This window comes from Oryctolagus cuniculus, chromosome 3 (genome assembly GCF_051225735.1).
Source record: "Oryctolagus cuniculus isolate XC-2025 breed Fujian yellow rabbit chromosome 3, ASM5122573v1, whole genome shotgun sequence".
Classification (NCBI taxonomy): Eukaryota; Metazoa; Chordata; class Mammalia; order Lagomorpha; family Leporidae; genus Oryctolagus; species Oryctolagus cuniculus.
In genome coordinates, this window is record NC_142869.1 from 181,401,607 (window position 1) to 181,426,825 (window position 25,219).

General features: G+C 44.6%; 1 protein-coding gene across 1 annotated transcript in view; it reads right to left on the bottom strand.

Annotated features, from left to right (window-relative positions):
* The window catches only part of LOC100358478 (uncharacterized), a 285,002-nt gene that overhangs the window by 80,362 nt on the left and 179,421 nt on the right, over positions 1–25,219 (bottom strand). Inside the window, exons 140-150 of the mRNA XM_089328728.1 lie at positions 24,724–24,848; positions 23,093–23,181; positions 22,386–22,435; positions 21,731–21,901; positions 20,184–20,282; positions 19,236–19,270; positions 18,886–18,948; positions 18,457–18,527; positions 18,053–18,135; positions 6,299–6,404; positions 4,796–4,875 (exon numbers count right to left, since the gene is read on the bottom strand). Coding sequence (XP_089184854.1) covers positions 4,796–4,875; positions 6,299–6,404; positions 18,053–18,135; positions 18,457–18,527; positions 18,886–18,948; positions 19,236–19,270; positions 20,184–20,282; positions 21,731–21,901; positions 22,386–22,435; positions 23,093–23,181; positions 24,724–24,848 — 972 coding nt within the window. The remainder of the gene's footprint in view (positions 1–4,795; positions 4,876–6,298; positions 6,405–18,052; positions 18,136–18,456; positions 18,528–18,885; positions 18,949–19,235; positions 19,271–20,183; positions 20,283–21,730; positions 21,902–22,385; positions 22,436–23,092; positions 23,182–24,723; positions 24,849–25,219) is intronic.

The window sequence follows — 25,219 nt, forward strand, 5'->3', positions numbered from 1 at the left end:
AACAGACACACCAGCATTGAACCCGAACTGGCAGGTTGGTAGTGAAGTAGGGAGAGTTTCAGGTGAGTGAAAGCTAAGTCCAGCCCTGAGGCGCCAGGAAGGGTTCGACAGGTAAGCAGTAGGGCAGTGTTCTAGGCAGAGAAATCCCACATCTGGGTGAGAAAGTCCACATTCCAAATGTGAGTGCCTGGGTTTGACTCCCAATCCAGCCCCCAAGTCCAGCTCCCTGCTGGCCCTTCACTAACTGAGAGAAGAGCAAGGAAATAAAATCCCTTAGCAAGTCCAATTTTGACAAAAATAGAAAGAGACAAGATTAGAAACAGAGGCCAGCACTGTGGCATAGTGGCTCAAGCCACCGCCTGCAGTGCCATATAGGTGGGTTCTAGTCCTGGCTGCTCCTCTTCTGATCCAGCTCTCTGCCATGGCCTGGGACAGCAGCAGAGGATGTCTCAAGTCTTTGGGCACCTGCACCCACATGGGAGACCCAGAAGTAGCTTCTGGCTTCAGATTGGTGCAGCTCTGGCCGTTGTGGCCATCTGGGGAGTGAGCCAGCAGACGATCTTTCTCTCTCTCTCTCTGCCTCTGCTTCTCTGTAACTCTGCCTTTCAAATAAATAAACAAAGCTTTAAAAAAGATTAGAAACAAAAATGGAAAATGAGAACAGGATTTTTAACATGGGTAAAAGTTATAAACAACTATTTGTATAAATATTTGCCAAGGAATGTGAAACTCTAAATGAATCTTTTTTTTTGTTTGTTTGTTTGTTTTTGACAGGCAGAGTGGACAGTGAGAGAGAGAGACAGAGAGAAAGGTCTTCCTTTTGCTGTTGGTTCACCCTCCAATGGCCGCCGCGGCCGGCGCGCTGCAGCCAGTGCACCACGCTGATCTGATGGCAGGAGCCAGGTGCTTCTCCTGGCCTCCCATGCGGGTGCAGGGCCCAAGCACTTGGGCCATCCTCCACTGTGCTCCCTGGCCCACAGCAGAGAGCTGACCTGGAAGAGGGGCAACCGGGACAGAATACGGCGCCCCGACCGGGACTAGAACCCGGTGTGCTGGTGCTGCAGATGGAGGATTAGCGGCGCCGGCCTAAATGACTCTTTATGCAATATAATATTAAGTAATTAAAATTTGATAAGAAGCTGCAGAAAACTTGAAATGTAACTATGAAAAATTGTAATAGTTAAGAAACTTCATCTAAAAGATGATGCCTTGCCCATACGGTTAAAGGAACAGCATTTTCCTGATCCATTTTAATCTGGGTGGTCATTCCAGTAACAAACCCAGTAACTACAGTCTAGATAAACAGGAAGCAAAAATGTATGAAGAAATTTCATTTAAAAACATCGATGTACAAAATTTTAATGATTTAAATGTTTTAGTCTATTGAAATAGGGAAAGCAAACTTGCAAGTAGTAAAAGACAGAATGGTTCAAAATTAAGAATTCTTAGTGAGTTTCACAATGCTTACAGAGAAAGTCATATTTCAAGGAACTGGAATATTTTTATTTATTTATTTATTTATTTATTGACAGGCAGAGTGGACAGTGAGTGAGAGAGAGAGAGAGAGAGAGAGAGAAAGATCTTCCTTTACCGTTGGTTCACCCTCCAACGGCCGCTGCGGCCGGCGTACCGGGCTGATCCGATGGCAGGAGCCAGGTACTTCTCCTGGTCTCCCATGGGGTGCAGGGCCCAAGCACTTGGGTCATCCTCCACTGCACTCCCGGGCTACAGCAGAGAGCTGGCCTGGAAGAAGGGCAACCGGAACAGAATCTGGCACCCTGACAGGGACCAGAACCCGGTGTGCTGGTGCCGCAAGGCGGAGGATTAGCCTATTGAGCCGCGGCGCTGGCCGGAACTGGAATATTTTAACAGTGTAGTAATGCATTAAATTTAAATGTCAAAATTAAAAACAAGTTGGAAACATATAATAAAATTGTGTTAAAGCAGACACAAAGTGTGTGTATACACACATGTAGATTCTATGCCGAAGCGTAGAACGACCAGGAGAAGGCAAAGGGCTTGTCACTAGGCTACCGACTTTATCCTCAGGTGGGGACTTGGAGGTAGAAAGAAAAGATCAAGCATTTTCCCCTTTTATTCTGTACATAACTGTAATGTATGAATCTTTCTCATTAAGGAAATGTATTCAGTAGAGTCTGTGTGACCCAAACAGCAACAACACAAGCCCATATCACAATGCCACCCCTTTGAAAGAAGTGCAGTACTTGTGAAAAATATTTTAGATGCTCACATCTGATTCAGTTTCTCTGAAAATCTCATATGAATATAACTAAAAACACTGCTTTATACCTATAAAAGAACCAAAACAATCGCATGATAATTGTGAAGTCTCCAAATTTATTAGAGTCTAACTGACTTTCCTGCCCCACTGGCTTCAGGTAACAGAGAATGCTGGAGGGGATTCTGGATGGCCTGAGTCGGGCAGACACTGGGTACCTCAACAGCTCCGAAACTGACGTCTGCGCCGGTCAAAGTTTAGTTTCATTGTCGTAATGGTTTCAAAGTCTACCGATCTCCATCAAAACCAACAGGCATTCGGGGCACCTGTGTGTACAGTCTTCCCTGAAACCCCTTTGTGTGGTTTCAGCCACTACCAGTCCCAGGCACCAGAGGTCCAACTTCAGAGATAATTATTTCACAATACCAGTCCCAGGCACCAGAGGTCCAACTTCGGAGATAATTATTTCACAATCTTTCAACCTCCACATTCTTCCATGTATGTATGTACATACGGGACAGAAGACTTGGGAGTCAACTTCTGTGAGCCACACAAGAAGGAGTTTTTCTACTTCTACGGTCCTCTCAATAACAGAGATGCTCATAAACTCAGGCTTGAACTATAGTGTTTTTTTTTTTTTTTTTGACAGGCAGAGTGGACAGTGAGAGAGAGAGACAGAGAGAGAGAGAAAGCTTCCTTTTGCCGTTGGTTCACCCTCCAATGGCCGCCGCGGCTGGTGCGCTGTGGCTGGCGCACCGTGCTGATCCGATGGCAGGAGCCAGGTGCTTCTCCTGGTCTCCCATGGGGTGCAGGGCCCAAGCACCTGGGCCATCCTCCACTGACTCCGTGGCCACAGCAGAGAGCTGACCTGGAAGAGGGGCAACCGGGACAGAATCTGGCGCCCCGACCGGGACTAGAACCCGGTGTGCCGGCGCCGCAAGGTGGAGGATTAGCCTAGTGAGCCGCAGTGCCAGCCGAACTATAGTGTTGATTCGCAACATCTCCTAGTGTCTGTTCTGTCCTTAACACCAAAATTTCCAAAGAGAACTCTCCAGCCACCTTCCAAATAGTTTCATATCACTTATGAATCAAGTCATTACTTATTACCAGAATTAAAGGATTGAAAATTTCCTGGGAAATTACCCAGTGCAACGCCCATTTGAGCTAAGAATCTCTTCAGTAGCTTCTCTGTACATTCTATAAATGATATGTGCAAACTTCTTCCAAAACCGATAATTCCACCCTTTATAAATTCAGTATTTTATTGCAGTGCTAATTCTTTTTTTTTTTTTTTTTGACAGGCAGAGTGGACAGTGAGAGAGAGAGAGAGAGAGAGAGAGAGAAAGTTCTTCCTTTTCCGTTGGTTCACCCCCCAATGGCCGCTGTGGCCGGTGTGCTGTGCCGATCCGAAGCCAGGAGCCAGGTGCTTCTCCTGGTCTCCCATGGGGTGCAGGGCCCAAGGACTTGGGCCATCCTCCACTGCCTTTCCGGGCCACAGCAGAGAGCTGGCCTGGAAGAGGGGCAACCAGGACAGAATCCGGCACCCCGACCAAGACTAGAACTTGGGTGCCGGCGTCACAGGCGGAGGATTAGCCTAGTGAGCCACAGCACCGGCTGAGTGCTAATTCTTTTTTTTTTTTTTTGAAAATTCAAATTTTTATTTGAAAAAATAAGGCTGAAGTGAACATGGATATTTAATCTGGTTTCATAAACTCTTAATAATTATTTTCTGAGGAACCAATAATGAGGAATGTACAGAAAAGTCAATATTTCTATGTTACCAGTACCAATCCTGGATTTTAAGAAGTAAATATAATTTTTAGACCATTAACTATATAGAAGATTGAGTGCTAATTCTTATCTTTAGCTAAAATTGTTCTCCAAAAAGGTTCATTTCTTTAAGCCTACTATAGTTACATATTGCCTTGTGAATAAACTAGCTAAAATCATATTGGAAATTTACAAAGAAAAAGGCACTTTATTGTTATAAAACAAAGAAGAAAACAGGCTGTGTTTTTGAGGGTCCCCTAAATGTACATATGTTGGAATATTGGTCCCCATTGCAATGCTAGGAGATAATATGGAAACTTTAAGAGATGGGATCCGTGGGAGTCCCACATATCACTGGGGCATAGCCCTCAGGAGGGAGCACTCCCTGATCTCCTGGGTGAGTTCTTACAAGAAAAAGTTGTTATAAAAGCCTAAATCTGACCCCGGAGTCACTCTCCAGCTTCTTGTGCTGAGATGGGCTCCTACCTCCCACACACACTCCTGCCGTTGATTGTGGAGTCAGCCTTGGCCAGAACCGGCTCCATTCTGTTCAGAATTTCAGCCTCTACAACTGTGAGTGGAATAAACCTCTTCTCTTGTAAAGTTACCCCATTTCAGATGTTTTATTTTGGTAACAAAAAGCAGCCTGATACACTCAAATGAAGGAAAAACCATTCAGCCATACAAAGAATAATCTAACATGCACAAATATTGATGAAACTCAAAAACATGCTAGATGAACCTCGACAACATACAAAGAATGGAAATGGAGAGATGTTCTCTGACCTCTGTCACCACCCGGCCAGGTGCACAGTCTATCCTTTCTGATTGGGAGATCTCGGGGCACTCCGGAGTAAATGAAGAATCTGCATAGAAAAGTTAAAAACAGGTACTATAATCACAGCTCCAGGAATGAAGCTTTCAATGTTACAGACTTTCCACCAACTCTCCATCGAACAAGTCACTAGTAGCTGGTATTTATATTTGCATATAATGTATAACACTTATTTTGGATTTTGTCTAGTTTTTTACAGACATAATTCACATACTATAAAATTACCCTTTTAAACTGTACAATTTGATAGTCTTTAGTATTTTACAGAATTGTACAGCAAATTACCATCATTCTAATTCCAGAATAGTTCCATCACGCCGAAAAGGAATGACATATCCATCTGTGGTCACTATTTTCACTGCCTCCCAGTCTCTGGAAAACCCTAACCTATTTTTATCCCTGTGAATTTACCTATTTGGAACATTTCATATACACAGAAACCTAAACTATGTGACCTTTTGTGTCTTGCTTCTCTCACTTAGCAAAATGTTTTTGAATTTCATTGATGGTATACTATGTATCAGTGTACCATTTTCTCTTTTTTAAAAAAAGAATTTATTGGGGCCGGTGCCATGGCTCACTTGGTTAATCCTCTGCCTGCAGCACTGGCATCATCCCATATGGTGCCAGGTTCTAGTCCCGGTTGCTCCTCTACCAGTCCAGCTCTCTGCTGTGGCCCGGGAAGGCAGTGGAGGACGCCCCAAGTGCTTGGGCCCCTGCACTTGCATGGGAGACCAGGAGGAAGCACCTGGCTCCTGGCTTCAGATCGACATAGCTCCGGCCGTAGTGGCCATTTCGGGGGTGAACCAACAGAAGGAAGACTTTTCTCTCTGTCTCTCTCTCTCTCACTGTCTAACTTTATCTGTCAAATAAATTTAAAGAAAATAGATTTTTGTATTATGCATGCAATTTTATTATTTAAGCATAATATGTGAGCAGAAGAGAAGGCACTTGTTTGATCCTCTGTGTGTGTGTAATAGAACAGTTTCTGATAACCTCAGAGGGATCTGTGAAGAAATCAGAGCTATTCAATCATACTATGAACTGCAGCCTAATTGCGATTGGTGTATTTAGGTCAACTTTGTCTTCAACTCCCTATAATCTAATTTCATTTTCCATAACATCATGTAGTTGGACACTGTGACCTTAACTGTTTTGTTGTTGTTGTTGAAGGCTCTATTATTTCATGACTCTCGACTGAGGCACAGATACTTAGGTAAGAATCCTGTTAAAACTGCACTGAATAAGGCTGGGGAGACTCTGAATATCATTATCATTTAAGGTTTAGTTGCAGAAAAGGGAACACCTTTTGGAGACTGGCTTAAATTATAGATATGCACTTTGAATGCTGCAGTAACGTGCTGAAGAGTGAAGAAATAAAATGATTCCTTCTTCATATACAAGAAATTTCCTTTACCCATCCTCCCAGTTCATCAGCCAAGCCTGTCTCTTACCTGAAGGGTTTTCCAGTAGGAGAATCAGCAAGAGGACATCTGCGATGACTACAATTACATCGAAGGCAATCAAAAGGGCTTCCAACAAACTGAGCTTCCTTGCCATCTAGACAGACACAGATAACTGGATTAAAACCAACCATAAAATCCCACCGATGTAAGAGGATACATAAGCATTGTGAACTCGCTTCCATGATACCATTGATTTTCTACATTTCTCTTTACATAATCCAGAGAACATTTGTTTTCACTCATCATAGCATCTCCAATTAACTCTAGTTTGTGCACCCAACACCTCTAGGGCTCTTGCCTTTTTTATCTGCTAAGGATTTATAATGTCCAAGGAAAAGTACATCAGACATAAAGAACTGGAGGAACAGAGGAAGTAGAATGACACACTAAAGAGAGAGGACAGGTTGACACGGCTCGCAAAGCCATTGTAGATTCCACTTGGATCTTCTCACCTACGTTGTGCAGTAAAAAGAACAGTGTGCTCAAATAGTGAAAGTAGCAAACCAATACTCACAGCTGCTTCTGAGGTGTATAATAGGTCACTGATCCTTTGAAGAATTTGGCAACAGAACTGAACTTGATCCTGATCCCCAGTATAATGCTTGCTGGTGTGTTCACAGCAAACAAGCTCTTATAAATTCAGTGGTTCACAGTAATCCTGAAAATCATACAGTGACCCCAATTTTTATTTATTTACTCTATTGGAAGATGTCCTGAACTGGGAATCAAAGAACGTAAATTCTTCTTTCAAAAGATTTATTTATTTATGTGAAAATCAAAACTACAGAGAGAGAAGGGGAGAGAGAGAGAGAGAGAGAGAGTGAGAGAGAGAGAGAGAGTCTTCTATCTCCAGTTTCACTACCCAGGTGGCTGCAATGGACAAGGTTGGGTCAGGCCAAAGCCAGGAGCCAAGAGCTTCATCTGGGTCTTCCACATGGGCGGCAGGGGCCCAAATGCTTAGACCATCTTCCAGGCCATCAGAAGTGGATCAGCTGGGACATGAACCAGCACCCACACAGGATGCCAGCATCGCAGGCAGTGGCTTTACCTGCTATACCACAATGCCGGCCCCAGAGCTTGAATTCTTTTCCTGGTTTTCTTAGTACCAGATGGGCTGTTTGCCTTTTTGTATTTGTGGTGCTTATTTTTTTCCTTTTCAAAATATTTATGTAGAGTGACAGAAAGACAGGGGAAGAGATCTTCCATTCACTGGTCCCCTCCCCAAATGGCCACAGCAGCCAGGTGTGGGCCAAGACAAAGACAGAGCCGGGAACTCCATCCTGGTCTTCCACATCGGTGGCAGGGGTTCAGGTACTTGAGCCATGCCCTGCTGCCTTCCCAAGCACATTAACAGGGAGCTGGATCAGAAACAGAGCACTGGGGGCTTGAAGCAGCACTCAGATACAGGATGCCGGCAGCACAAGCAGTAGCCTAACCCACTGCACCACAACACTGGCCAAATGTATTTGTGTTTCTTAAATGAGAGGAGATTCTGAAAGTATTCTCATTTTTCTGCTCTAACTGTAGTAAATATAGCATCATCATATACCTCAAAGTTTCATGACAGTACTCAGCGTTGGTGAGATTCATTGCCACCCCATTTCCATCACCTGCTATGTTAGCTACACCCTGGAATTGGCCATCCTCCAGGTTTATTTCATACTTGAAACCTCACACCTTGCTTCTCACTTTGGTCATGAGCTTTATTCTTTTACTCCTTGATGGCTCACTTCAATTTTCCTTACTCCTTGACCTGTGAAAGTTGGTAACAATGTCTCCATTTTGTGACTCAGACCCAATCTTGTGCTGTAGTGACTGCTCTGGGTACTTGCAGACAAGGAATATCCTAAAGGTTGTATAAATTAAAGCATTTTTCTAGAACAATGGTTTGATCTGAGCTGTCCCATACTAGACCTGTTGGCTACAGAAATGGATTTATCCTCCAATTATGATTCTTGACAAATAACCTATGTCATTCACTTAAATTCTCTTTGTACCTGGAAAAGGACCCTCTAAATCCTTCACTAATGGGACTCACTCCAGTTTCCACTGGAATTGTGCCCCCTGAATTGCAATTCTAAGACTTGATATAAATAACTTTATGCTTGGAAGGTCATCTTAGCTTTTTTGTTTGGATGACGCATCACATCAAAGCCTCTATTCCTTTTCTACTCTCTGCCTCTCCTGACTTTTATCCCTAACTGATATTGCCTCAATAGCTCTTTAATTTTTTTTAGATTTATCTGCTTATTTTAAATGCAGAGTTAGAGAGAGAGAGAGAGAGAGAGAGAGAGAGAGAGAGAGCCTCCATTTGCTGGTTTACCCCATGAAAGGCTGCAACAGCTAGGGCTGGGCCAGGCTGAAGCCAGGAGCCAGGAGCTTCATCTGGGTCTCCCACATAGGTGGGGTGCTCAAGTACTGGGGTCATCTTCTACTGCTTTCCCAGGCTCATTAGCAGGGAGCTGGATCAGAAGTGGAGCAGCCCGGACATGAACCAGCATCCACATGGGATGCACACAGGCAGCAATTTAACTCACTATGGCGTAATACCGGCCCCAATAGTTATTATTTAACTTGCAGTTGATCTTATCTTCCTTGCTCCCCTATCTGCCACCTGAATCTAAATGATGAAAGCACTGATCCAGACATCTGCCTCTGTGTTGAAGGACCTGGCTCAGTGTGGCTACCACGGGGGATCAAAATCTACCAAAAATGCTGGGCCTACACACTGACTGATGATCTAGCAACTCCTCTCATTTTTCACAGCAGCATTTTAAAAATTTATTCTAAGCTCAGCCTTCTCCAGTTACTCTCTTATTCTCGCTAATTATCACCTCAAGTGTCACTGAGAAAGTAATTATTCTGCAGCAAGTATTTCATTTTGCAGCTTTTCAACTCAAGCCCCTCTGAAAAACATTCCTTGTTTTAAATTTATTTATTTACTTGAGAGGCAGAGTTACAGAGAGAGGGAGAGGGAGAGAGGGAGAGAGGGAGAGAGGGAGAGAGGGAGAGAGGGAGAGAGGGAGAGAGGGAGAGAGGGAGAGAGAGAGAGAGAGGTCTTTCATTTGCTGGTTCACTCCCCAAATGGCCACAACAGCCAGAATTGGGCCAATCCAAAGCCAGGAGCCAGTAGCTTCTCCCGTTTCCCTCGTGGATGCAGTGGCCCGAGCACTTGGGCCATCTTCTACTGCTTTCCCAGACCATCAGCCAAGAGATGGATTGGAAATGGAGCAGCCAGGACTCCAACAGGTGCCCATGTAGGATGCGGCACTGCAGGCCCCCGAAACATTCCTCTTCAGTTACACGTTTATCCTTTCCCCTCTGATCTCAACGGAGGAGCTTTCCTTTATTTTTATCTATCTAAAATTCTTGCACCTGTTCTCTAGGTCGCACAGTCACTGAATTTCTCAAAAATATTATTCCCATTGATTATCCCCTCTCTCTTTCTCTCATTACTTGTCTTTCCCTCTGAACTGTTTTCTTCCTTATGAATTATCCCAGTCACCCTAAGCTGTTGCTGATGCCGTGTTCCTCTCTAGGTCCTACTACAAGTCTCTCTCTCATTTCCTAGCTAATCTTCAAGAAGGGTACTTCCACATGAACTCCTATTACTGGCATGGCTTGTACTTCCTGCATTCCACTGCTGGCCTTTTGTCAAGGTCCACTGGGGACTTACTTTCAGAATACAATGGACACTGTCTTAATCACCTGCCTCTATCAACCACTCCCTCCTGGTTGAAACCTCCACCTGCAGATTTCTTGCTATCATTAAGTTTTGGTTTCTACCTGTGTTTCTGGCTCCTTTTCAATTTCCTTCTAGACTCCTGCTTCACAAAATGCTGATATTCTGCATATTTTAAAATAAACCCTCTTTTTAAGCCACCCACTCTCCTTGAGCAATCTCTACGATGCATGTAACTTCATACGACAACCCAACCTGTGTTTCCAGCCCAGAGGTTTGGATGCCTAATTCAATGGCCTGGAAGTCCACTGAATGTCTTGGAAGTCCCACAGACTCAACGTGTTCAGACACGAAGTTGTCCTTACCACACTCCAGCCCCAAGTTCTGATAGCTTGGGGGACAAGATCACAATTTCTTAGAAAATATAGGATCAAGGAGCTGTACTGCTTTGTTTAGTTTTGACTTCTTTCTTTCTGCTAGTTCTCACGGCCACTTTCCAGTTCACCCATGCTACTTTCCCAGTGTCTTTGGGAAATGACCCAGAACATATAAGGTCATTTGAATCTCCTATGCTTCTCTCCACTATAAACTCCTGTGAGATCAAAGTTTTCACATCTCCTTCACCCAGCTGTGAGCCTCTGTTCAGCCGTGTGCCCTACCACACTGAAGCAGTACTGACACACAACAACTGTAGATCAAAGTAGACAAAGAATTCTTCCTTCTGCTTTTTGATTTTGCTTCTCTACTCATTTTACAATTCCTACACCCCTGCTCCTTTCAACGCCACACTAATATAATGATAATCCTATTCCTTTTTCACTTTATTTTAAATTTTAATTAGTGTTTAACATATTAATGTGCTTTGTAGAGGGGCCTGTGCTGTGGCACAGCAGGTAAGGCCACTGCCTGCAGTGCCTGCATCCCATATGAGTGCCCTTTCTAGTCCCGGTTGCTCCTCTTCCAGCCCAGCTCTCTGCTGTGGCCTAGGAAAGCAGTAGAAGATGGCCCGAGTCCTTAGGCCACCTTTTGCTCTTTCACAGATACATTAGCAGGGAGCTGGATCAGAAGTGTAGCAGCTGGGGCTAGAACTAGCGTTCTGATATGAGATGTCAGCTTTGAAGGCTATACCTTAACCTGCTGCCCCGCAATGCTGGCCCCTACTTTTATCATTTCTATAAATATTGTCATTTAAGTGTATAGCTTCAATATTTAATTGAGCCAACCTTTAATTTATTCTATAATAACCTTTCATTTATTGTATAATAATCCAAAAAATGAACACTTTAATAGCGTAATGGAGGTAAGGAGTAAATATCCACAGACACCTTGCCAAGAAGGGTTTAAGAAGAGCTGTTAGCTTTTGGAGAAACTGAGGCTTGGAATTGAAATCACAATTTATAAACTACATTTCCTTTTACGCTAAATCCATCAATTGTCTCTCTTCTAGTCTAAGTTATGTTGAAGGGTTCACTGCCATCCCCATGAAGATACTGTGCTGTCATCAAGTCTCTATCAGCATTGATCAGGCAGGCATCACGATTCGTGTTTGATGGATGAGCCACCGTGTCCTAACCTGACAGTCAGGTACTCTAGTCGCAACACCTCCTAGACTGCAAAGGTAAGGCTCCAGCGGTGGAACCTCACACAGAGGAAGGAATCGGGGGCCCATTCTACACACACCTCCCTCCTGACTTGGTTTCTGGTACACACAGCAAACACCTTCATCAGCCTCCTGCTTCAAGTGCCATTTCTGTCCTCAAGGAGCGCTAGCTATAAATCAGAAGCAGGCACCTTCACACAGCCCCCGTCCAGCACACAGTGCACGAAGTCCAGGAACACCCGGGGCACTCCCAGACACTCAGCAGCCAAAGGAGCTATTGTCATCCATGCAGAGAACAGGAGTGGGGATCCCTCAAAGTATTCCCTGCTAGAAACACACAAACGCGTGTGCACACACACAACACACACACATGCATTTCCCTTCTTCATGCACTACACAACCTAATAGGGAAGAAAACATCAGGTTCAGAAGAAAGCCAAGGGTATCCGGAGTACTTAACAGAGCAGATAATCAGAAAAATTACAAGAAGACAGGGATCCCACTTGGTCAAAGAAAAATCTGTATATAGACAAGTGCTCACCTCATAGCCTTACTTTTGTCTTTGTCGCGGCTGCCCTTCAGTGACTCATGAAGAGAACTGAGCAAAGGTGACGGGGCCAGTGAAGTCACCTTCTGCTGCGATCGATTTATTACCCTATAAAGTTGACAGCAATTGGAGGAGGGGAGTGTATTTCCCAACAAATCGTAAAAGAGGCCTTTCTCTATTCCAAGAGAGAACGCTCCATCTGTTAATACAAGGGCAAGGCAGGGACTTTTCCCTAATAGTTGTCCCCCTCTGTGGCCCAGGTCATATCTGAGACTTTCCTTATCACACTGTACTATGCTCCCTGTCTGTTCATGTAGCGCGGAGAGTTCACGAGCCGCCAAGGCTATGCTTTCTGTGCTGAGCACTCTGCCTGGCCACCACAGATATTTTACACATCTAAGCTATGTGCTGAGTGAGTGAAAGAATGGAGAGCTCTCGGTTCATCCCATTGTTTTGTTCTCCATTTTCTCCTCCGAAGTTCTGCTGATAACTCAGCTTTTCATTAATTCAGTAGAACTTCCCATCATTACAGTCGAAAGCACGTCACCACCAAGTGGGACAAGGACTCTGGTACACACTTGTGTTCTTGCACTGCTCAGCAACTTTAAAACCCTCCCTCCACACACCCTTAAGAACTTTCTCGCCTTGGGACCTGTCACCCAAGAATAAGGTGAGAAATTCTCTTCCATGGTTGCCCTTCAGTCATGTTAGAGTCAAGTAGCCTGGGCTTGGCCAATGAGATATGCCTAGGAGTGATTTAGATTCGGGAGAAAGTGCAGAGAAGGAATGACAATGGTGGCAAGATGTCTCATTTCAAAGATGGCAAGGAGGAGGGACTTACTGGCATCCTAAACCAAATGCTGGCCATGCAAGCTGCCGGACACGTGCCAAGGGCAGTGGCAGTAGGATCTTCCACAGGTAGTATAGGTGCTGTCCCTAAACATATAGCCTATAAATGACTGTCTATCTTCACGGAGTGGCAGTGAGATGCTAATGTGTGTTTTAAATTTCTGCCTAAATTAGGCAAAACAGAGCTTTTAAATTGAGATATGAGGCTGGCGCCGCGGCTCACTAGGCTAATCCTCTGCCTAGCGGCGCCGGCACACCGGGTTCTAGTCCCGGTCAGGGCGCCGCATTCTGTCCCGGTTGCCCCTCTTCCAGGCCAGCCCTCTGCTGTGGCCAGGGAGTGTAGTGGAGGATGGCCCAAGTGCTTGGGCCCTGCACCCCATGGGAGACCAGGAAAAGCACCTGGCTCCTGGCTCCTGCCATCGGATCAGCACAGTGCGCCGGCCGCAGCGGCCATTGGAGGGTGAACCAACGGCAAAGGAAGACCTTTCTCTCTGTCTCTCTCTCGCACTGTCCACTCTGCCTGTCAAATAAATAAATAAATAAATAAATAAATTGAGATATGATTCACATACTATAAAATTCACCCTTTTAAAGTGTATGTTTTAGAGATTTTTTTAGTGTATTTACGAAGTTGTGCAATCATCACCACTACTTAATTCCAGAATATTTTCATCACCAAGAAGACACTACATGTTCATTGCAGGTCATTTTCTATTTCTCTTCCCCCCGAGCCCTGGATTTACCTATTCAAAATATTTCATTTAAATGAAATCATATGCTCTGTGGCTTTCACAGCTGGCTTCTTAGATTTGCATAATGTTTAAGAAGTCTGTTTCACTGTGGGAAGCACCAGTACTTCATTCCTTTTATGTTTGGATAAGATCCATCTTTTGGGTTGCCACCTTGTGTTTATACACTCACCAGCTGTTACACATCTGGATAGTTTCTCTTATTGGCTACTAGGAACAATGCTGCTGTGGGCACAAATCACAAATTGTTCTGTGGACATGGAATTCCGTGGATTTCAATTCTCCTGGGAGTAAGCACCTAGGAGTGGAATGGTTGGTTACATGCCACATGTACATTTAGCTTTTTGAAGAATGTAAGAATGATTTTCTAAAGTGGCAACACCATTTTTAATTCTCATTCTCACATCAAGTAATATATGGTGAACCCGTGAGTTCTTTTGATGGCATCAAACAACTATAAGTAATAATATCCATAGTACTCCTCAGTGTTTGCTTCAAATGTTCACTATGCAGGCAAACACACACACACACACACACACACACACACACACATTCAGAGAGAGAATAGGTTTCTGAGTTTATGAACTCATGACATGCCCACCTGATTACACACAAAGACAAGGTCAAGTTAGTCCTTTTTAGAGGGGAAATGTTCCTGGATCTCATTTCCAATTGGGAAGATATCTTGACAAAATATCAAGGAAGGAGATTTATTGTGAAACAAGGTCGTTCTGTTCTTTGTGTGGTAATTTACACTTAGCTTCCCACATGCCTTGTTCATTGGTGACATTATTGTTGTTACTATAGTAACAGAGAATCCCAGCCAGTCTCCAAGCCATTTCCTAAAGTGCAGAAAATAGCATCCCTCCTTGCTAACTAGCAATTGTCATAGATTGTGTTGGCCAAAGGAAAAGTAACAGAGTAATTTTGAAGGGCAAAGATAAGCATGTGACCTACCACCCTCTAGTTGATAATTATAATGAAGGAATGATGACATTAGCACTAGCAGAACCCTAAAAAATTATCAAAGCAAGCAGGTGGCTGAAATCATCAGGTCAGAAACCAAAGGTGTCTATAATCCTAACTTTTTGAGCAACATCCTCCAAGCTCAAACACAAAATCTTCGATGGCTTACTCTGATGGTATCTGCTAAGGCCAACACAATCTTATCTTTGTAGGTGTATATGACAATTAATGCTACAACATGAATCTTAAAAGGAGTATATTTCTTCCTACACAAATGCACGATTTGGGGTGCACTGTGGCACAGCAGATAAAGCCACTGCCTGCAATGCCAGCATCCCATATGAATGCCAGTTTCTGTCCCACCTGCTCCACTTGCAATCTAGCTTCCTGCTAATGCACTTCGTGAAACAGCAGATTGTCAAAGGGCTTGGGCCCCTGCCATCCACGTGGGAGACTGGGGTGGAGTTCCAGATCCCTGATTTCAGACTGGCCCAGACCCAGCCATTGCAGCCATCTGGGAGTGAATCAGTGGATGGAAGATTCTCTCTCTCTCTCTCCTTTCCTTCCCTCTCTCTCCTTCTCCTTCCCTCTCCCTCTCTCCCTGTATCCCTACCTTTCAAATGAATAAGTAAATCTTTAAAAAGGGTTTGGGCCGGTGCCATGGCTCAGTAGGCTAATCCTCCACCTGCGGCGCTGGCACACCAGGTTCTAGTCTCGGTCAGGGCGCCGGATTCTGTCCCGGTTGCCCCTCTTCCAGGCCAGCTCTCTGCTGTGGCCCGGGAAGGCAGTGGAGGATGGCCCAAGTGCTTGGGCCCTGCACCCCATGGGAGACCAGGAGAAGCACGTGGCTCCTGGCTTCGGATCAGCGCGGTGCACCAGCCGCAGCAGCCATTGGAGGGTGAACCAACGGAAAAGGAAGACCTTTCTCTCTATCTCTCTCTCTCACTGTCCACTCTGCCTGTCAAAAAAAAAAGAGAGGTGGGGTGGAGGCTGGTGCTGCAGCTCACTAGGCTAATCCTCCACCTGCGGCGCTGGCACCCTGGGTTCTAGCCCCGGTCGGGGCACCGGATTCTGTCCCGGTTGCCCTTCTTCCAGTCCAGCTCTCTGCTGTGGCCCTGGAGTGCAGTGGAGGATGGCCCAAATCCTTAGGCCCTGCACCCGCATGGAGACCAGGAGGAAGCACCTGGCTCCTGGCTTCGGATCGGCGCAGTGCACCGGCCTGAAGCCAGGAGTAGTGACCATTTTGGGGATGAACCAATGTAAGGAAGAACTTTCTCTCTCTGTCTCTCTCTCACACTGTCTAACTCTGCCTGTCAAAGGAAAAAAAAAAAAAGTTTGCAACTTTTTTTTTGTGGACAGCTTATGAAGAAATAAAGTGAAATTATATGATCTGGAGAAGAGAGAATATGTCAAAGAGCAGAACTCCAACTTTTGTCTTAATAGCTGGCTGCAGTTACACGTGTAAACTCTCGGAGCAGGGACTGCTCTAGGAGAGCCACAGATGAATGTGAAGTGATTCTGAAAGTGCGGTCTGAGGTTTGAGGACCAACCTGGGGGCGTCCCTAAGACTTTTCAGGGAGGTTGTGCGGTAAACCTGTTCCCATAAAAATAACAGGAAGACATATTTCCTCTTTATTCTCTTTCTGCTGTAAATATGCAGTGAAGTTCTTCAGATTATAGTCATGTAACATCTGACGTCACAGATTAACCAGCAGATATGAAAAACCAGTTTTCTTCTATGAAGCCAGACTTTGAAGAGATTTGCAAAAGTGTAAGATAATACGGCTTTTCCAATTACCTGCTTTGAAAACATAGTTGGTTTAATTTTTAATATGAGGGACACCAATAATTACAATAAGCAAAAGATCTTGGGAGCCTTGATCACTTTTAAATGTGTTCAAAAGTCCTGGTTCCACACATAATATCTGAAAACTATTGATACACATTATGTATTATTGATATTAGTATATAATTTTAACTCCTTTCTTCAAATGGGATTACATTATGTAAAGAACTGAGAGACCTAAGCCAAGCTTGGAGCCCAGAACCCTGCCCATTTGCCTTATCCCTAACCCTAGTGAGCTATGAAGAGACCTGGGGCTCTATGTGGCTCCAGTTTGGAAATCATCACTTCTTTCTGACATTGGTAGTTTTCAGATGAAGAAGACGGATCTCAGAGAAAGAGACACAATCAAGTCTCCTGACCCTCGAAATCGCTTTTGTTTTTACTTCATCAAAGGAAGACAACTTAAAATACCCCAACCAGCGGCCCTAACACCTGTGAAGTGGAGGAGCAGGTTGCGACCTTCTACTTACAGATGGACAGCTCTGCTCCAGGCAGAGAAACTAAGGGATCCTAGATCCACCGCTCCACTGTCTTTTCTCAGAACTGTTAAAATATTTCTAATCCTAGGCTCAAGTTCTGCACGTCATTGTGAGATGGGCTGCTTAAAAGCCACAGCTTTCTAGATACTTAAAAATTGCCAAGTCTTGTCATCACTAAAAAGGTCTATGTGGGGCCGGCATTGTGACGGAAGTTTAAGCCTCTCCCGTGATGCCAGCATCCCATCAGAGTGCCGGTTCAAGGCTGACCCAGCTGCTCCATTTTTATTTTAATTAAAGATTTTTATTTATTTATCTGACAGATAGAGTTACAGAAGGGAGAGGGAGAGACAGAGAGAAAGGTCTTCCATCTGCTGGTTTACTCCCCAGAAGGCCGCGAATGCTGGAGCTGAGCCGATCTGAATCCAGGAGGTTCTTTTGGGTCTCTCACGTGGGTGCAGGGTCCCAAGCGCTTGGGCCATCTTCCACTGCTTTCCCAGGCCATAGCAGAGAGCTGGATCGGAAGTGGAGCAGCTTGGAATAGAACCGGCACCCATATGGGATGCCGCCACCTCAGGCAGAGAATTAACCTACTATGTCACAGTGCCAGCCCCTGCTCCACTTCTGATCCAGCTCCCTATTAATAGGCCTGGGAAAGCAGTGTAAGATGGCCCACATGCTTGGGCCCCTGCACCCACATGGGAGACCTGGAAGAAACTCCGGGCTCCTGGCTTTAGCTTGGCCCAGCTCCAGCTGTTGCAGCCACCTGGGAAGTGAACAGCAGATGGAAGGTCTCTCTCTCCTCCTCCCTCTGTAAGTCTGTCTTTCAAATAAATATTTTAAAAAGGTATCTATGTGAGGTTACAGATATGTTACTTAACTTGGTTTCACACATTATGCAATTGTATACATGTTACCAGAACACATTATACATCAGAAATATATAACTTGTTTTTCAATTAAAAAATAACTTTTTAAAGCTAAAAGTGAATTCGAGAGAGACATACTAATGCTTGGGCGATCTGACCACAGCTACAGCGGTACGGTTTAAGTTGCTGAACTGGATCGGTCCTCCAACCTCCCAGGGGGACACGATGTGACTCAGGGAATCTGGGAAAAGAGACAGACAAACGCATCTTTTCCCCAACTAATTTCCAACTGCATACCCTTAGACTGTGAATGTAGATAACAGAGTACAGACACGTTCACATGCATCTGTCAAAACGGGAATCACGGAACTTTTCATACCACATTATAACTTGTGATGGATACCTCAGAATCGATCATTCTGACCGTTGCTTTGAAATTGTGGCATTATCAGTTCCACTGCTAGAGCTTCTTATTTAATGTCAATTTAAATATATATATATATATATATATATTTGGATAGGTACATTTTGATATGATATGTTTCCTTTAGAGAGTCCATACCTGATGCCTTGAGAAAGCTGTTCTGGGGTGGGATTCCCTTGGGGTCAGTCACCAGGCTCTCACTGAGGTCCCTGGCACCACAGACGGTCACACTGCTGACTCGCCTCCCTGGGAGCCTTGACCGTCATGATCTCTAGTCAGAGGCTTCTTCTTGAGCACTTTAGTGCAGCCACATCCAACTCCCACTGAAATGTCCTCAGTGGTATCACAAAATACTTCTTAAACGTCAGCTATAGACACTTTTGTTCTTTAGCTTCCTGACTTGATTAGAGATTTGACAAATGTCCCATCATTTTTAATCAAAGGATTCCTGTGGTTGCTTTTCTACATTTCAGTAATTTCCCAGTTAACTCACCTAAAAGACCCCGATCCAAAATTCCCTTACTTTGACAATCAGTTCTAGTTGGTTTTGAGCCAACTTAAACATACTTTCTGTCTGTAGCCTCAGGCAGCTGCTGACACGAGTGGAAAAGCAGAATGGCTTCCCGGGATCTAAGACAAGACAAGACATAGGAAAGTAAACACATTTATTCCAAACATACTTATTTTCAAGCAATACTAAAGTAAATATACCCATTGAACATTAATACATAATTTCTTTATCTTAAAATTTGACCATTTAATGCTTTAACTTATAACATTGCAACTTCTACTTTGGTCAGAGCTGATATTTTACCAAATATACCAACTGCTGGGAGGACTAAACAATCACTTCCCACCAGGTTAAATCTTAAATTTGCTCTTTGCAAAGATGGAAGGGGAAGGGTGGGCGATCCTACCTGATGGTTCCACTGTGGGCTAGGCTGCAGGCACTCTGGGGCCAAAGACAGGCAGAAAGGACAACTCACAGGAGTGCTACGCGAGAAGCCTTCGCACGAAACTACTGGCACCCACAATCAAAATACCCCAGAATTAGAAATCTGCTGCACATTTGGTTATCCCCCCAACCCCGGCATACAAATTGCAGTGTTTGTGTGATCTGTGGTTATATACATCAGGCGTGGAGTAGATACAACTTCTACGTTTCAAAGCACACCAAGTGAAGACATTTTCTACTCAGACCCTTTCCTTCATCTTGGCCTTCTTAAATCTCATCCTCAACTCTTCTCAAATGCCAAGACTTTCCTCTATCCCCGCTTCTCCCTCTAAAGTGAGTTGACTCCCTGTCTCCTCCCAGAGGAGATCATAGTTGTTTAATGTTCTTACTGTGATAACATTGTCCACCACCTTCTGTTTCCTCCCATCTTTCCTGCACAGCTTTGCTGTGTTTCTTTTTTCTTCACATCATTCTCTCAGCACGTTGTCCCTCTCCCTACAGCCAACAGCACATGTTCTTTCTGAATACTTTTTTGAGGCGTTGGTTAACTTTAAGACCTGGAATTGTCCTGGAAAACTTTATATTGTGTATTTAGCCAGAATGAGGCCTATTCCATGATTACACACACACACATGCACACACATGCACACATGCATCAACACACTTCATCATGAATTCAGCTCTCAAGTAAATATCACATGACAAATAGTACCATACGAATCACACAGTCATTAAGGCATTGATAGATTTTCCACACCTCCATACTGCCTATCCCACAGGGATAAGATTAAACCTCTGAGAGCCACAGAAAAACACACAGTAAAATTAATAAAATGTTTTATTGGGCATGAGACAATTAGCAATATACAATCATTCTATGCGTATGAAACACAAGAGATTCCATAATTCATATCAGGCTCTTGCGCTGAGAGCTCGTTGTGCTTCTCCATGTCAGTGAGATGAAGTCATGGAGGCTGACGTTACTGCCGCTCACATCGACACGTAACACCTGTCAGGGACAGAAAGGAAAAGATCAAAATGTCCTGCACATAAACAAATCAGGCACAAGTCAGGGGAAATTTTACAATTCATGACTTAGCGAACAGACTGCTCTCAGATTTTAAGGTGAGTAGAATGTTTTCTAATTTCTTTGAGTACAAAGATTATTCAGTAATAAAAAATCTGACTACAAATTAAATAACAAAAGATAAATGTGTGTTGCAAATTGGTTAATGTAATTTTTTAAAAGATGTATTTACTTGTGTATTCAAAAGGCAAAATGACAGAGACAATGAGACGGAGAAAGAGAAAGGGAGATATCTTCTAGCTGGGGGTTCACTCCCCAAAAGGCCAAAGCAGCCATGACTGGGCCAGAATGAAGGCAGGAGCCAGGAACTTCACTGATGTCTCCCACATAGGTGGCAAGGACCCAAGGTTTGGACAATTATCTGCTGCTTTCCCAGGTGCATTAGCAGGAAGCTGGGCTGGATGTGAAGCAGCCAGGACTCCAACAAGGTCTCAGGTATGGGATGCTGGTGTAGCAAACAGTGGCTTAATCCTTAGGCCGGCGCCGTAGCTCACTAGGCTAACGGCACCGGCACACTGGGTTCTAGTCCTGGTCGCGGCGCCAGATTCTGTCCTGGTTGCCCCTCTTCCAGGCCAGCTCTCTGCTATGGCCCAGGAGTGCAGTGGAGGATGGCCCAAGTGCTTGGGCCCTGCACCTGCATGGGAGACCAGGAGAAGCACCTGGCTCCTGCCTTCGGATCAGTGCGATGCGCCGGCCACAGCACGCCAACCGCGGCGGCCATTGGAGGGTGAACCAATGGCAAAAGGAAGACCTTTCTCTCTCTCTGTCTGTCTCTCTCTCTCTCACTGTCCACTCTGTAAAAACAAACAAACAAACAAAAAAACCACTGTGCCACAACACTGGTCTAATGCTTCTCCAGGTTCAAGGTATTCCTCTAAGTTATTCTGATGCAGAAACACCAATGTTATCTCTACCTAAGATTTTCTTCTGTATTATCACATAAAATATTCAGATAAAAGTCTGTATCTACAGAAGTTCAAAAAAGTTTTTCATAGGTTTAAAATAAAACATTTGAGTGATAGAAAAGTAGTATATCCTACTTCAATAGTTCTTTTTTCTTCTTCCATGCTACATTAAATAATGAAGCAAAGTGTAGAAGGTGTACTACATTTGACAAATATGGTAGTACAAGTTTTTGGGTGGTTGATCTCTGAGAAAGGTAAGAGAATAAAGTTTTCCACAGGTTTGCAGACAAGAAGACAAAATGGAAAGTAAGGAACTAGACCCTCAATTCCAAGTGGTGATGAGTCATGGAGCACTGGGGTTTCTGAGGGAATTCTGGGTAGAGGACACCATTTGCGAGGGAAACAGGCAATGCACTGGCATGTCAGTGCTGGGAGACACCAGAGCCCCTTTCACTGGTCACAAACCTGTGTGGCAGGGTCCTGGCTGAAGAAAGGGGTTACGTCCATGTTGCTCAGAGCGATGCTGACACTGGTAATGGAGACACTGCTTACTCCCCAGATTTCAATGTAGCCCAGGTTCAAAGGGTTTGCGTCACTGATGTAATTGTTAAAAACTATGTGGCTCTGCAGAGTATTCTGTCGCATCGGAGAGAAAAGAAAACAGAGCGGGGACAAAAAGCAAAATTAATTTAAATGTTTCCCAACCTCTTCATAGGCAGAAATGTAATCATGAGGTAAGACAGCTTCAGAGTCCCCAGCTCGCGTTTGTGGCGAGTGGAAACCATGATTTCTGCACTGTCACCAACTTTGCATCGACAAACACGGTCTCTAGGATTGCCCTCATCGGTCTTAACTATTGAGAAATTTATATTCTACACATGGAAATGCCACACCGTGTGCTCACCATTCCCAAGAGACACAGGGAAACAGAAACAGTCTGCTTATCTGTGAACTCGTAGGCTAGAGTAAGTCGCTGATGAGAAATGAATAGGTTAGTCACAGAACACATCCTGAGAGGTCTTGAGAGAAGGGAGGATGTAAATTCGCAAGGTGCGCAGTTAAATAATTCTCGGTGGTATTTTACACCCTGTAACAACCTGTGTTCTCCATTCACACTCACCTGGCTGGCAGAGAAGTTGGCCAAATAATAGAGTCCTTGTTCATAGGTATCTGCAAGCAAACAACAAGGTAAGCATGACCTGAACCTCGTGTCTCCCTTAAGAGGGCACAGACTGGTTTTGTCTGCTTGCTTTCATTTTCTCCCATACAGAGTTCTCTTGCGTAAACAAAGTCCTCTTGGTGGAGACTCATCAGACCGCACTCGGCCCGAGCTGACAGAAGGCATCTGAAATGAGTGCACAGATCCATCTGGCTACACAGTCACCCCCTGAACACTCCTAACATATCTCCAGCCACTTCTCTTCCGGTGGTCTCCCACTTGTGAGATCTTCCTAGCCACTCTGAAGTTTCCAGATTCCTTTTGCAGGACGCACACATATGTGCACATACATGCACCCACACACATACAAAAGAGTTGGTTTATCTTCGGGGATATTAGGCAACTTGTTAAAATGTAATCTCCAAAGCACAAAGAAAACCAAGAGAAAAGCTTTTTCCCTTCACCCTCAGTGCATGCCACAGGCCCAGGGAGCCTATGGATGAGGACCATGCACTTTAAATAACAAATAATGCACACAAACTTTTTTAACGTGGGAAAGGAAAAATTAGGCCTGTAAGCAATACAGTATTGGTAGTTGCCACCATTGGCAAAAATATAGTATTGGCCATTGCCAGCATCGGCATAAATCCCAGGTGACCCTCACTCACCAATGCTTTGCCCATCATCCCAGAAGAGCCAGCCCTCGGCAGTCCCTTCGTCATCCAAGGCAACCTTGAAGCCCAAGAACTTCTGGCGGCTGCAGTGAGGTGGGAGAGGGGGAAATCAGCTCTAAACAAAGCTACAGCCACAAGCCCAGGTTTTCATAAAAACAAAGGAGCAAAATGAAGTGCTGAATGGGATACAGGCAGGGTACTAGGTTTCAGGAAACACGTGGTCTAGCTCGGGTCATCTCCTTCTAGCTGTATGAGGGATCTTCAGAACGTTCACAGAAAACTCATACTATTCAAAAGCTATGCATGGATTTTCAAAAAAATTTGCACCAAAATGTAACTTACCTTTCAATTCCATTTTCCACGAATGTTTTGAAAGACCTTTGTGTGACTACACATCAGGAAGGAGTGAGTTAGTAGTGGATCAATGGGAACTTTGCTTTAAGGCTTGTAAAGAGACTTCAACACTGTCCCCTTTGTGAAGAAAACCTTGATGCTAAAATCTGACTCGTCCCACGATCTAATCTCCTAAAACATGCACACTGAGTTAGACATTCCTCAGTTTTATCTGAGTCACTGCAGTTACACGAGTAGGGGTGTAAGAATTCCAGAACTGATGATAGTCCCCTTCATCCACCTACTGATTGTGTGAGTCCTAGTCAGTCACTCAGCCACCCGAAGCTCTCTCTGTTCCTCTGCAAAACTGGGACCAAAATGATATCTACCTCAAAGGGTTTACTCTCTTTTCTTGTAATTAAGGAAAAATAGATAAAATCCAAATAGAAATATCCATATTACCACAGGACTGGCACAAAGCAAGCAGTCGACTTATGTTGGTTAGTATTAACTGTCACAGAGACCTACATTTAGAATTCTTAAATCTTGTATATAAGGGCAATGGCGCCGCGGCTCACTAGGCTAATCCTCCACCTGCGGCGCCGGCACACCAGGTTCTAGTCCTGGTCGGGGCGCCGGATTCTGTCCTGGTTGCCCCTCTTCCAGGCCAGCTCTCTGCTGTGGCCCGGGAGTGCAGTGGAGGATGGCCCAAGTGCTTGGGCCCTGCACCCACATGGGAGACCAGGAGAAGCACCTGGCTCCTGGCTTCAGATCAGCGTGGTGCACTGGCCGCAGTGCGCCGGCCGCGGCAGCCATTGGAGGGTGAACCAACAGTAAAGGAAGACCTTTCTCCCTGTCTCTCTCTCACTGTCCACTCTGCCTGTCAATAAAAAAAAAAAAATCTTATATATAAGATGTCTCAGTGTCAGGCATCCACAAGTTATAATATGGTTAAATATCTTTTCAGCAGTAGTTTTCTTAGGAAAGAATCAAATAAGATCTAAACAGTCTTCTAAAACTACCATGAAGCATGGCTGTTCCTATTGTGATTTCCATTTCAAAGGTGACCTCTGACACCTATCATCTCTTCCACTTAGATCTAAAATAGCTGTTAAAAATTGCTCAGAGTGCAGATTTTGAAAAAGGTTTATACACAGACGAGCAAACACACACAATATGGGTGTTGAGTGACACTGTGTTTGAGCTGGAGTGATACTTTCCTGCTGGTGGGCTGCCTTACCAATGGATGCGCTAACTGCTATGGAAAGAGGATCCCTGGTCCCATCGCTCACCTCTGGTTGGTGTTCAGCGCAGGCTCCTGCCAGGGCAGGATGTAGCCGCCACGGACGTGAAGGTTGATGTGGTCAAGAGGGGCGGGCAGGACCTTCCACTCTCCCCTTGCATTTATATCCACACCCTGTTAGCCGGAAGAAAATAAGAGATGATGAGGAAGTAGACACAACGATGTGTTTTGCCAGCAGTCTCATCCACAGATCTGCAAATGCATCGCCCATCAGTGTACACCTGTACTACACTCCCCACATTCTCCCAGCTGCTGAATAGAATCTAGCATTACGGCTACATCATTTCTGAGACAATCTTGCCATCGGGGGCCTTACTGCTCACATGACATAAACCGTTAGGGTCATGTGAGGGTCCCTGCTCCCCTCACTCCACAGCCTGTAAGCAACACAGTATTGTGCATGGCTGTAGGAGGTGAAACAATGCATTTATCCACTTCCACTTCGTGTAGGTTCCTGATGCATCTCCACAACGCCCCCCCCCCCA